The sequence below is a fragment of the Stegodyphus dumicola genome, chromosome X1, assembly GCF_044657685.1.
Source record: "Stegodyphus dumicola isolate Sdum_Otavi_A_Nest chromosome X1, ASM4465768v1".
Classification (NCBI taxonomy): domain Eukaryota; kingdom Metazoa; phylum Arthropoda; class Arachnida; order Araneae; family Eresidae; genus Stegodyphus; species Stegodyphus dumicola.
The window spans coordinates 168595399-168610196 of record NC_140780.1 but is presented as its reverse complement, the minus strand read 5'-3'; the positions used below and the strand labels follow the sequence as shown (position 1 = coordinate 168610196).

General features: G+C 30.8%; 2 protein-coding genes across 7 annotated transcripts in view; one reads left to right on the top strand and one right to left on the bottom strand.

Moving 5' to 3' along the window:
- The window catches only part of LOC118194027 (uncharacterized), a 359931-nt gene extending 351241 nt beyond the window's left edge, over positions 1–8690 (top strand). For all 5 annotated transcript variants that reach the window (XM_035365210.2, XM_035365209.2, XM_035365211.2 and 2 more), the window contains 4 exons: positions 354–447; positions 5420–5584; positions 7437–7683; positions 8023–8690. In XM_035365210.2, coding sequence (XP_035221101.1) covers positions 354–447; positions 5420–5584; positions 7437–7683; positions 8023–8166 — 650 coding nt within the window. In that variant the 3' untranslated portion in view covers positions 8167–8690. The remainder of the gene's footprint in view (positions 1–353; positions 448–5419; positions 5585–7436; positions 7684–8022) is intronic.
- A 90-nt stretch (positions 8691–8780) lies between these two features.
- Positions 8781–14798, bottom strand: part of Ptp99A (Protein tyrosine phosphatase 99A) — a 391659-nt gene continuing 385641 nt past the window's right edge. For both annotated transcript variants that reach the window (XM_085807688.1, XM_085807689.1), the window contains one exon: positions 8781–14389. In XM_085807688.1, coding sequence (XP_085663814.1) covers positions 14228–14389 — 162 coding nt within the window. In that variant the 3' untranslated portion in view covers positions 8781–14227. The remainder of the gene's footprint in view (positions 14390–14798) is intronic.

Here is a 14798-nt window from a genome sequence, read left to right as displayed (position 1 = left end):
TCCATTACCTTCAAACCAAGTGCAGAAACTTTCCGAAAAGCAGCAAAATCTTAGTTAATTTCAAATAAAAAAATTCTTCACGTGCTTACGACATTTTTGAAAGTAACATGTTGGAATTTTTGTTAACAACGGTTGCGAATGCAATGATTGATATATTGCAAGGAAATGCACCTAAATTTGTTTATGCTCTTTCATGGCAGCATCATGATAAAATCATTTTGAAGAAATTATGTGTGCTTAAATTGTTAATTGCCTACCGATGAGATCCTGCAAGACTTAAGAAGACGTAATAATCATGTTTTCTTTGCTGATGAATATCACAAAATTTACTTCATTCGTTTTTATGATTTTAGGATACATAATAGAAAGTGGAGTAACAAGACTACCATATGGCGGACAAAGAATGATACACCATCTAAAGCATGTCCTTGCTGAAAAAAATATCAGGTAAGTGAAGTTTTACTTAATTTTATCACTAAAAAAAGGAAAACGATAGTTAATCTACCTTTAATGATGATTCGCATTATATATCGTTAATTTGTTGAGGGATCCGAAGAAAAATTACATGTTCTGTTAACTTTTCAGAATATACAGTCTGTGCCAAAAGTAATGAGAATTGTCTATTAAAAAATTATTGAATATATACGATTAGAATTTATTGCTTTCAAAACAGGGAGTCCCATGAATCACATCCAATGATTCCAGTGTTACTGCCACCCTTCACAGCATTGGAAAAAGTCTTTATTTGGGATATTTAATGCCCTCATCGACGCTGTCTGGACACTTTTTCTCAAAATGATGGCCTCGTTTTGAGTTTTGGGAGCAAAAAAAGCCATGGAAAGCGTTGCTATATTTTTAACCGAAACTTTCTTCACTGCCAATGATAGGTGACTTGGCGCGCTGTCAAAGTGAAAGAACCAAAGAAAAATGTTTGCTATTTCAAGAGAGGCTATCTTGAGCACTCAATTACCAACAGGCAAAATGTTTGATTTTTCAAACTGTCCGGGTGATATAAATTCCTTTCTTTAAATATATGTAGTTTGATCAACAGAAATGCTTATGTAGATAATATTTGAAAAATAACAATTATATTTAACTACTCTGTGTTCACTACTTACAGGCATTTATGATGAATATATGACAGCACTTGTTTTTCAGAACCATAAGCAATCATACAATTGTTCCATTCTGTGACCTATCTGCGAATGCCATCCATGTAAAATTTTGAAGGTTGGCCTTCTGTTCAGTATCTGAGTAAAACGTCTGACGCTCTAATATTTGTCCCTCCGTCAACATCCTGGGAACCCACTACACGCACACCTTGTGATACCTCAGACTTTTCAAAATCTTCAGTGATGTTCCATCTCTATGGCAATAACATGGGCTTGACTAGGACTGGAATTATCACTTGTTAATTCAGTCCTTCCCTAAGCATTATTGCCCAATCCACCATCACTCTTTTCAAAACACTTGAGTCGCCATACGCTTTCTTCATCTCACGAAACACGTCAGCTGATTGACTTCCTTCAGCACTGAAGAATTCTATGACAGCTCGTAGAACTTGCTTGGACGAATTGTGTGTGCAGAACTTCGTCTTTAAATGGTTATTTTCGCAAAGGCAAAAATCACTGCCTCATAATTTATACTGTATATAAATAAAGATAAATGTCATGTCATAAATGTCATAAGATAAATGTCATGTCATGATATATCACTAAAACTGAACATTCACACCATATTGGATTAGTGGTCAATGAATGGATTTCAGTTGACCACATTATATATATATATATATAACGTATTTTATGTTAATTAACCAATTATTATGGTTTAAGCCTTTAATACAACATCTCCCATAGTCCTCAACAGAATGCAAATCTATTATTCGTGAGGGTTTTGCATGTTAAGATTAGAGCTGCTGGTAGCCGCGTCTTATCGTATTGCCAGCTCTGCCTTAATGTCTCCTAAGCTGTATTCTGCCTTTAGCGTCTTGCTATCCGATGTTTAAAATGCGCGTCGCTAAATATCTGATCTACTTTAATTAGTCTATTTTATGAGTAGTTTTTGACTGTGATATCCGCATCTGAAATTTAACTTTCTGTTATGTTAATTTAAATACCCCCTAGCTAGTGGACGTTTATGTGTAGCACAAGCAGTTAGCAGAGTATGCAGGACTTAAACACAAACTTCCATTACTGTAGAACTCAACATATAGTACGTAAAACCTTACATATATATGAGAGTACTTGTCTCTGATTTATTTGTTCATTTATGCGTTCTCTTCAGTCAAAGTACTGGGGATCCCGTCAGTGGCTAAGTGGTTAAAACCGCTGAATGCTAGTAGTTCGACTTGGCTTAGATTCGAACTCAGGCGAACGGGCTGGCTGCATGGTGGATTTTCCTCATGTGGAACACTTGAATCCCATAATCCCTCAGAAAGTACTCCACGAAGACATCACTCATCTTTGACAGATAGTCCCTGTGGCTTTGCCCGTATTCAGATAACTTAACTTTACCAAAATGATTAGGATTTGTTTCATTAGAATTCATTTTCATTCACTCAGAAGTCTTGTTTTTTGGTTGTAGGATGGATCATAATCAAAAACCAATTTTATCTCTGGTTACCATTCGCTACAGAAAGGTAAGCTAACTTGTTATTGATCTTATTGATCCACAAGTTCATAGGTCTCATGATACCTGACCATGAGATATCAGTACACAATTGTCTTTTTGTTCATCGGGTAACTTCATCAGAAGGGCAGACTTTGGCTAAAGAGAAAAAACTCCCGGCATCCCGCTACTCATGGTACATTAAGAAGTCTCGATCAAAAGAATAATCATCGGCGAGGAGACTGAAGGGAACAAATTACTCAAAAGGTTTAATGGCTAACCACATTCCCTTAAACTTTAAAAAAAATAAAAAAAATTTTTTTTTTAAAGGGTGAGTTTTTCCAACCGCGAACGCCAAGAATTTTTAAAAAATAATTAATTTTTTTTCATGAATAATCAACCCTTTTCCCGCCAAAATTTTCTCTCCGGAAGTGTGGCGGATTTCGAACATCTTAAAACTGTGTCAGAAAAGTGATGCTAAGAAAATTCAGAGCTAATGGGAATATAAGTGTAATTAAATGCAGGGCTTAATTTCTAAAAGTAGAAGTGCTGGAGCCCTACGGAAGACCGTCAGGAAAGAGGAATAAGAATAAATAAATAAGTAAAATGATTAATAAAATCATTAATAATTAAAAAACCAAATAATTAATCATTAAAATAATTAAACAATTAATGAAATAATTAACATTTAATAAAACGTAAAGAGAAATAAAAATTTAATAAGCGGTTTTTAATATAATTTTATTACTAAATATAAAATTTTCGAGATCAAAATTTCTACTGAAGCTGTTCTTCCAGTTGCATAAAAGAAGTGCCGGAGCCTGCTTATTTAGAGCTCCGGCGCAGTTTCAGCTCTGATTAAATGTAACGCACGTTTAAACTAACTGACTGAACATAAAATTCCAAGTGTTTCAAAATGAAAACATTTTTATGAATGCTGTATATAAATTACGAAGCGATGAATCAATTTTAATCAATTATTTTTGCCTTAAATTTCAATATACTTTGGAATCATATTTAAAAACACTGTCTTTTACTAAAGAAAGGTCTTTTTGCTAACAGCCTATATGGTTTGGCTCATTTGATTATGCAATTATTGGCAAAGCTGTAGAGGGCCTACCTGCCTAAAAGGAGGCATGCCTTTCTCAGATGACTTTCTAAGAGAAACTGGCTCGTATATACGTTACACATAGCTAAAACTATGAAAACGTCCATGCAGCCAGCCCGTTCGCCGGAATTCAAGCCCTGAATCTAGTGTTCAGCGACATTACAGCTCGGCCGCTGGTGTGCCTAAGAGCCTTAATGATATCCCAAAGTTTAACTTTGTGATTAGCGATTCCGTTTAATATTTTAAGAAATTAAATTACTTGACAAGATTTTAGAACTTAGATTTTTATTAATAAATTACTTTAAGCAATTTGGGCCTAAAATAATTAATCGCAGGAAAACTCACCAGAAATTTAGAATAAAAAACTAATTACTATACAACACTTTCTACGATTGATATTTTTAAGTTGTTGTTACGAGTATATCAAGGATATCACTCATATAAATCAGTAATTAGTTACTAGCAACCCTAAATAAACTAAGACTGTCATAAACTAAGGCCCCCCCAAAAAAATTGGGGGCTTCTAAAGTTTATAATCCAAGCTTGAATGAAATAAAAATTAGGATGTTTTTAACGCTTTGGAAAAATATAACATACATAACTGCCATAGTTGTCAATCTTTGAAGTCCGAAAAACCAAAAGGTTTTTCGAGCCACACGATGACGCGACTTTAAATGGATTTTAAACTGTCAAATTTGACTTAAGGCTAGATGCATAATTTGAATTATGAAACAGGATTTTAATGTGAAATATATTAACTTAAAATTTAGAACAAGAATTTAAGTAAGAACTAAATGGGTTATGAGCCAATTTCACTGAATTTTGTAATTTTGTTTTTTAATACTGGTGAAAGAGAAGGTAAGAAAAAAATTATTCATTAAAATACTTTCAAATACAATGACAATAAAATTAATGTGTATATAATTATGTGAATAAAATTAGCAGGGATTTTTTTATGCTTTAAATATGCACATTTAAAGCAAAATTAAATATAACTATTTACTTACTAATATTTGTTAAGGCTTCATAAAATACTCTCCTATCTATAACATAACTACTACTTGATACCATGTTAAAACACCTCAGATCAAATAAAAATTAACCAGAAAAAATTACTTGGGAAAAATGAAATTTGCACGGTTTAAGGTTATAAGAATTGGTCATTAAAATTTTTATATTTCCCCGACACTTTTTTCCAGCAATATTTTTTTTTTTTTTTTTTTTTTTCAATTTACATGATTTAAATTCAGACACTGAGAGATTTAAGAAGGCTTGTCAGCTCTGATCTGGATCTCCCACCCATGCATTAATGCCATTTTTTAAGCATTTGGTGTTAAGCAACATGCTGTTAGTGGAAATTCAGGATATGTCCCTGAAAAACATGTTTCTCTTAAATTTAAAACCAAGTTTGACATAATATATGATGACATTTTTAATACTTTAGAAAATTCAAAGAAACTACTGCTCGAGATCATATATTTATTATTGCAAAGTGTCTTACAAATGTATTTATATTTTCCTATAGAAATCCACATGTTTAAATGATAAGTTCTACAAAGTGATAATCTTTACAAATGTATTTATATTTTACTACAGAAATCCCTCATGTTTAAATTATAAGTTCAGTAATCTCATAGATGACTATTAAGTTTGAATTCTCATAATTACCAGGCTCTAAACACAATTTTTTTCTTTTTTTAGTTTAGTTAGTGATGTTGAGTCCTATTTGGCACGTTATATACTGGAACAGCTTTGTTATGTGGCTGATGATTATAATGAAGAACTACAGAGGTATCACACAAATCCAGAAGATTTTGAGATGTCTATCTCCACGAGTCATTTTTTCAAAGAAGATTGTCCTTGGGAGTTAGTATGATTTAAGATTTCTTTCCTAAAATTAATGTCATGAAAAATCTTTCTCTGTACTTAGGTTGCAACACAAACAGTAACATTATTTTAAGAACAAAATGTAATCTAGTGTTTAGACTTTTCCTATTAAGTAGCATAACAGATTAATTTTAATATAAATTGTAAATGAATTAAAAAGAAATCAAGAAAACCAAACTAATGGACAATTGCTAAGGATGGATCACAAATATACCTCATAAAAAAAAGTATGTGTGGCTGGATATAATAAAATAATGCCAGAATACTAGGACATAACAATAAACATAATTTATTGTGCTCTGAAATCCAGAAGGCTTTGAAAAGTGTTCAAAGGACAAAATGGTCATTTTGTGCTGAATATGTAAAAGTGAAAAATATGCCATTACCATCAGCAAGCATTCTGGCCTATGTCAGTATGAGAAATGGGCATCATGGAGGACAATGCAATGTTCACATGTCTCATGCTTTGCACAGCATTATCCAGCATCTGTTGGGATAATTTATCTCATTCTTCTATCAGTGCACGGATGAGGGTGTTCTTGTTTATTGAACGACATATTAGACCAGCAAGACCTCCTCCAACATTTTCAGAGGAATTCAGATCTAGACAGTGTGCTGGCCATAGAGGATGTTTAATATCCTCACTCTCTAGACACTACTGGACAGAGACTTTTCGAAAACATGTTGTATTGTCGTCCATAAAAATAAATTTATCTCCAGCAGTACCACGGAACATGCAAACATGAAACAACATAACATTATTAATGTATGGTTGGCCACTTAGCTGGAAGCAATAGAGTGACACACAGACATTGATCATGATACCAGTCCATACCATGACATTACATGTAGGATATTGGTCCCTTTCCCATACGTTGGCTAGACTATATGCAGTAGTACCAGGGCCATTGGCTACCCATGTAACTTTCCTAAGATTGCCGCCTCAAAATTTAAAATATATACTCAATGATAAATAAAATATTTATTTCATGCTTACTAAACACTTGCATATGACAAACTATATAAAACGTACTTACACATGACAAGTACTTACAATGAAATATTTAGGCATGGTGTTGTAAGAGTCCGGCCACCTGCGGATACTTTTAGATGCTGCAAACCTGTTAGGAACGGCCCTGAACAGTACCATTCTCACGCCACATCAGTTGTCATCTGGAATCAGATGAGAGATTGAACCAACGTTCATCTGAGAATAGTGCACAGGCCCAATCTTCTCTCTGATTGCAATGCTAACGACACTATTACAAATGGGTGGAACGGCGACATCTAGAAAATGGAATGCAAACAACAGGATGGCAGGTGTATAGTACTCCTTGATGCAAACATCTGGCTACAGTTTTTTGAGAGATTCACTTGCCAGTCAGCAGGAAGTAGTGCCGGTTCCTTTTTGTCGATAGCACTATGTACCTATCTTCTGCAAGTTCCTAGCAACATCCATTATATTTTCTCGTCTTCAAACCTGCCAATATATGAACATGCGTAAAATCACCTAAGTGATGTCGAGAAGACATACAAAAAATTGCAAGTTCGTCAACCAATTCTTTCCTGTTAAAATTTTGCTTTTGAATAATAATGGTCAATACGTGTCAAATCCTTAAATCTTCTATCAGTGCTATAATGTGATGATCAACTTCGGCAATCGAAAATTTGCATACGTACCATATGTCTAACTGTATCACACACTTATGCTAATTTCCATATTTTTCTGTCATCCATTGTGTAGCTGCTATCACTGCTACTGTCATCTATGCTTAGAAATTGTCCCCCAATGTATTTTAAAACAACTCTTATATGATCTTTGTATTTTCAGTGAAATAGTTCTAGATATGGGAAGATTTCATGTTCCAGAAGGCTTATTTACTCCTGAACGATGGGGATTAGACAATCCAGGACTGCACAAATTAGTTCATAATGCTATCCAGGAGTGTGGAGTAGATTTGAGAAGAGAAATGACTCGAAGTATTTTCATCAGCGGAGGTTTGACGTTATTACCTGGTTTTGTAGAGAGGCTTGAAAAAGAAATTGACAAATTGACACCAGATACAATAAGTCCCAAAGTAAGTATACCTTCCACAAATAGAAAAATTTTCTTGTTACAAGCTTAAGTAATAATTCAAATTTCAAAAGATGTAGTGCCAACTATCAAATGATTTGGATGTTACAGATAAACAAAATTTCAAGAATTAATTTGTAACATTAAAAGAAATAATAAGTACATTTTCCAGTTTATGAAAATTACTTCTGGTTTTATTTATATTTTTACGAAAATTTATGAGGACCTCAATTTTAAATCAGATATTCCAACAAGTACTGAGGTCTGAAATACTATTCATAAAGATAAAATATTAGGAATTTTGTAAATGTTTCTTAAAATATATTTGTTTCTCTGTTTTTAGGTTCATGCATCACCATATAGATATCACATGTCTTATATAGGCGCCTGCAAAATAGCATTAGGAGAAAAGTTTGATGACATCTGCATAACAAAACAAATGTGGAAGAAAGAAGGAAATACCTGTGTGAAGAAATGGCACATATGAAATTAAAAAAAAAATACAGAAGTTTATTCTTGCCAGGGGCAAATCAGTTTCTATAACCTTCAAATATTTGAGCATGTCTGAATCATTTTTACAACATAGAAACTGTGTAGGGTTCTTAAATTATTACGAATGTGAGGTATTTTAGGGACATACTTTGATAACTATAGCCTTTGCAGATTTGAATGAAGAAAGGTATCTGAATAATTTTTATATTGACCAATTGATTCAAATTATAAATAATTTAAATACTTTTCCACTGAAAGAAAAGGCCAGGTTTGCTTTTTGTCCTATATGTAGTGTATGTTTACTAGTTTAGATGAACTGAGGATGTACAGGTGAACAGAAATACCATGATGTGGCATCTAAAAGGCTGTATAAAAAGACTTTCAATGTACATAGTTTATTGAGCATTTAATTGCTTCAGTGCCAAGAAAATAACTATATAAAGAAAATAATCAGCATTTTGCAATAAAAATTTAAAGGGTAATAAACATTTGTAACCTATTAAATACGTTTAAAAATTTTATTTGTCTTTTTTTCGGTAGAAGGGAATATGCACAATTGAGCAGATATACATGTAAAAAAAAAAAAAAAAACAACAGACATTATCAAAATATCATAGGGATAAATTTATTTTGTTTTCAAGTAAACATATTTCACTGCTTGAGCAACAATTGCCTTGATCATAATACTGTTCCAATATTTCTTCTCACATAGTTCAAATCCATAGCTAGTTAATATTCTGTTACAGCATTCATAAATCTTTTGATCAGCACAGAGAAGGAAGGGGATGTGTTAAAAAAATACACATTGACTATATAACAGAATTAATTTTTTCTACATTTTATAAAAAATATTGAAGATGATAATTGTAAAATTAAACAAAAATATTACAAAAAAATTAAAATCAATAAATATTTACAAAAATAACAGATAGTAAAAAAAATACTTTGAAAAATTATGGTAAAAAAAGGCAAAAAATCTTCTTAGTTAAAAGACACACAAAGTCATTATTTCATTCATTTTCTCCATCACAAAATAAGATGAATGCAATTATACTCATATAGTTAATCTCTAATAAAAATTTGTTAAAATCTAGCATATCTAAATATTTCATTTATCAGGAGAGAAAATAAATTGTTTTCTATATTACACTGAATAATGCAGTTAATTACAAGGATAAAGTTTAAAAATATTTTAAGCTGATCATTGATAACTCTAAAATATATTCACACATTCCATATGAGCAACCAATATAAAGCTGAATTAAGAGTAATATTTAAATACACCTTCTAATTCAGTTTCATACCAATTACTAATAATTAATATGAAAAGAGGTAAAAAATTAATGCAAGGTGTTTAAAACAGATAGTCATATGCTGTAGAATAAGCAATTATTCAGTTACCGCTAATCAGAAATCGAATATTTGTGAACATTCAAGCTATTTCACAATGCACAAAATACTTAAAAGAATTACATTACAGTAGATCAAAAGCTATCAAATGATGACTATGATAAGCAGATACTGACTGAGACATTCTGCATAAAATACATACATATAGACATGACAGCTAATGAGTTTGTATAAATAATATAACAAAATTTCATTCACATACCTTTTACTCTAGTGTATTACATTTTTTATAAAAAGTTTCCAAAATTAAGTGAACAATGTAAATATGCATGCCCCTTTTTACTACCCTTACACAGGAAAAAATTTATTCCTGTAACATTACTGACTAAAATTTTAAATAAAACAATAAATATATGTATAAAATAGCCCCAGCAATGTGTAGCACTAAAAATAAGAAGTTCATTCTTTCATTAGCAAATTTGGAAAACAAACTTCACACAATCGTGCTGGAATAATTAGCAGTAAAAAGTGATTTTATATAACTTAAAATGAACAATTATGAAAGATTCTAAAAGCTAACAGTTAAAAATTAGATAAATTTTATATCTATTTTATAAAAATCATTGTAAGCCACTTAGAAATTGTCACACCAAAAATAACAAAATTAACACAAAAAAAGTACAACATATGGAACAACTTATTTCAAACTAGAAATCCAATATATCACAAAATTTCATGGTCCCACAAAATAAAATATGAAATCATGGCTTAGATACAGCTGCTCTAGAAAACTCATGTGCCTGCATAAACATAAACCGTATCACAAATAAAACATAAATACATCTCATGTGCTTCATATTAAAAAATAGACCTTGTTTCCAAGAACAAAATCAAATGGGAAAGAAAGCTAAACTTCGGCTATCAAAATAAAATTTATATAAAGTATACAGCAGAATCTGAAAAGCATAAATTATGACATCCATTCAACACATGTTTAAAACAGGTATGATAAAGGACAAAAAAATATGTGTTAACAATTACTTAAGCTGGCAATATTAACACAGTTGCTATATAAAGTTTAATAATACTCATGGAAATTTTCATAGTACTGCTTATTCAAAAATAGGTTGTGTGTTAAGGTTTTGCTCAATATCGCAGAAATGTGTGCCACATTATTAAAAAATTTACATAAAGTTAACTGAGTGAAGCATAAAAATATGAACTATTCTTTCATGCTATTGAATGAAGTAACTTTGCATTTCTATGTCATAAAAATGCATTTTATTTTCTGTAAAATTTCTATAATAATTTGAGTTAATTACTTCTAAGTTTCATAATAACTGGAGATGTACTTCAGATAAAATTACTCAGGTGAGATTTTCTATAAAAATACATTCTTTAAATAGATTTCAGATCTGTAAATCAACCTTCTTTCTAATCTGCAAAGCAGATTTCTTAGATGCCATAAGAGAGCAAACTACAGACAAAAACATGTTTCTTAAATTGGAAACAAAAATATGCTGAGAATAGGACACTTACATATGAATTTATTATATACATTTGAAAAGTACAAATTTTTACTCACAATTCTTTTCTACATTCTTAGCTCTAATAACTTCTGAAAATCTTTATCTTATACAAGTGCATATTAAACATTCAATAATTTATATGCATCTAATTACTATTATAAATTGAGAAAACAAAAAACATTTTTCCCTTTCCAGCACGTCAATTGTTTCTTTCCTACATAGAAATATTTCATTACTTTGCTAAAAATAGCCCATTTTATGTTTTATGTAACTCACTGACATGAAGTATACTAATTTCATATTTAATAATAAATGTGTTGCACATTAACAACACAGTTTAAGAAAGTCAGACTTGTAATTCCACATGAGGGTATTAGATAAGTATTCCCACCTTCAGATGATATCAAAATGAATATTCAGCAATGAGCAATGTATATCATATATTCTTGCTTAAATAATAATTGAAACAACATTTCATAGATTAAATATTTAACAACTGTAGACTAAATCTATATCATTACACTCCTTGACTAAGCTAGGAATTATTTATATTCATTGCATACAAGCAGTATGTCCCTAAAAAAATATCCTCATAATGTAACAGGACATATTAGTATTTTAAATAATAAGCTTATCTTATTACTATTACATAAAAACATCACCAAGTTAAGCTTTTTATTAGAAAGAATATGTATCCAAAGTTATTAAAACTGTTAAAGCAGTTTCACAGTTAACTATGGATTAAAAAAAATTAAAAAGGCCAACTGGATGCCAAAAAATGCCCTTATAATTCTTTATGTCAAAAATCACATTACAGTAAAATTTCAGTTTTGTTTGGCTTAATTACATGCAATACTGAATACCTATATAACGGAGTAATGAATATGAATGTTATCCATTTGATTTTATACAAAACTCATTTACATAAAGATCAAGATGCAAGTTCAGTGGTACATAAAACATACTATACCCACCAAAAGAAATTGACAGTTAACATTTTTTAAACACACAAATTACGAAGCTCTGAGTTTTATTATTTTTAATCTCCCACTAATTCCAGCATCTCGCCTAAGCCCTCAATGCAAAACAAATTCAGGTATTGAAGTAATAATATAGCTGCATAGTTAATTTTATTTTAGATTTTCCCGATACATATATTTATATACAGGCACACACATATGCACTCAAATTTTCATGCATATATATATATATATAGGTATATATATGCATGTACAAATTTGTGCATATATATAAACATACCGATATTTATAAATGTATTTATATACATGTATTTATGAGAGATTATGTGTATGCATGTTTTCATCGCAGAGACATACAGACATATATATGTACAAAACAGAACAGATATACATCTACAAAATTTATTTACATTTCAGGAACTAAGTAATTTCTAAGAAAAATAATAATGTGCTTCTGCCCATTTGGTTCAGTTAATTTAAAATCACACATACACACACACACACATATATATATTTTAATGCAGTTGTGTGGCTGTGGATGAAGGCTTGATGCAGTAGCTAATAAAAACTTAATTGAAGAAACACCATCTTTATTTTTACACAAATAATCTGTTTGGCAGACAAATTACTTTTCAATCATTTCGTTGAGTACGATAAATTTTTATGTACACTGGTTTAAACGGTACAATGTTACCATCTTAGACAGCATAAACAGCGTAGAGTTGCTAGCATGGTAAAAGCTAGGAAAAGGAAGCTCGCAACACAATATTTATACTATGTAGGTGCATATGTGAAGCTGAGCCATGACTGGTTAATTTTAGTTACCTTTTTCAAGCGGTGTTATGTAATTTGGTAAGATCTTGAATTTTGGAGAAAGGATGAACTTAGGGGGAGAACATTAAAATCTAGAATAGTTAATTTTGAGGTCACCAATTATTCTTAAAGCAGCCATTGTATTTTGTTTTATCTTAAATATATATATAATGTGTGTATAAAATGTTAGTGTGATTTGCAGGCAACAAATAGTCAGAAATTATAATTATAATGCATCGTTGGTCATATTTAAATAAAATTACATTCAAAATCAATTTAATTTCTACTTAATATATAAGCAAGATTTAGAAAACAATTTTATACTGTGAGTGGGAGTTACAAAATTCAGTCCATAAACTAGAGGCACAATCACAATGGAGCCTGATAACAAAAAAATCATCAGGCATAAATGCAATTATACTGAAGGACATTCATCTAATGCAGTTTCTCAGAAGAGAAAAATTTCACGTTCTATGGGTAAATCTCTAATTTTGAAGCAAATTTATAAGTTTTTTAATCCAATAAGATAATAAATACACAAGATACAGAATTTAAAATATGGTTTACTTTAGTCACATCATGTCATAACAGAACAAAGGCAATTGTAATATATATATATATATATATATATATATATATATATATTGATATTTAAGATTATATTATTTTAGAAATAAACTCAAGCCATAATATACTTATTATTTCCTCAAATGAAAAACTGCATAAAGAATCTTTCCCACTCTAGTTGTTAGAAATCTAGAGCTCTGGCCTAGAGAATACAGAAATGAAACAAAAACAAAACAAAAATAATCTTGAGCAAGCGCAAAGCTTATAATAATACATAGCTCTTGACTAGCTCATATCTCTGTAACGTCAATCAGATGTCAATAACAGAGGAATAGCAACTCAAATAGAGTTAGCCTTAATTAGATGCATATCATGGCATCAATAACTTTCTCATAGCTACCACAACTGTACATAGGCAGTGCAGGAGCTGGAACTTCTTGGAACACTTGCAACAACTCCAGTATTCCTAATTGCTCTAATAGTCTGTTCATAATTGAGGGAAGAAATATACACCTCAAAACTCTTTTACAGAAAATTATATCAGCATTAGTATATTTTTCATACTCTTACAAATCATAGACATTGATATACAATTAACTGATGATATCAGCATTGATAGTACCTTCAACACTGAAATCATCTCTGATGTATGGCATGAGGCATTTATTGGAAATACATTTCTGAATAAGCTGGCAAAAGGTGACAATGAAATTTCACCAAATGCATCTGAACCTTTATCAATACAACCGACGTCCCGATTTGATTCTTAGAACAAAATATAAACTTCATAACTTTATAGAATTAATTTCCATCATCATCATGCATCAGTTGATTCTTTACTACAAGCAGATGGCAGTTTTATGGCATGTCCATTACTGTTTACATGACCATTAGTAGCATTTCCAACAGCAGATTCTGTCTCCGTTGAACCAACATTAATAACATGCTCTAATGCTCTATACAAGAACAAAAGATCATCCTGTAACAGAAAAGGGGGGAAATGTAATAAATATATAATAAAATCAAGCACAATAAAAATACCGTACAGACTTAATATATAAAAAACTACTAAATAAATGACCTATCACTGCATTACTCTTAAAAATTAGAGCTAATATACTAATTTATGGGACTATTCACTCTGTTATTTTAGGTTTTCAATTCCTTTGTATATGACAAACCATTGAATTTAGAATTATTTAAATTCTGTGACATGATTTAAATTTTAATGCAATATTAAGAATTTTTAACAAATATTTTTCAAAATGACATTTTCAAAGGTATTAACTTTTGCTGCCTAAAAACATTATAAGAGCCTGCTGTTTAAAGTCCTGTTCACATGCAAAGTTCTTTTGCACAGCCACAGTTTGTATTAGGGAGAAACGGGG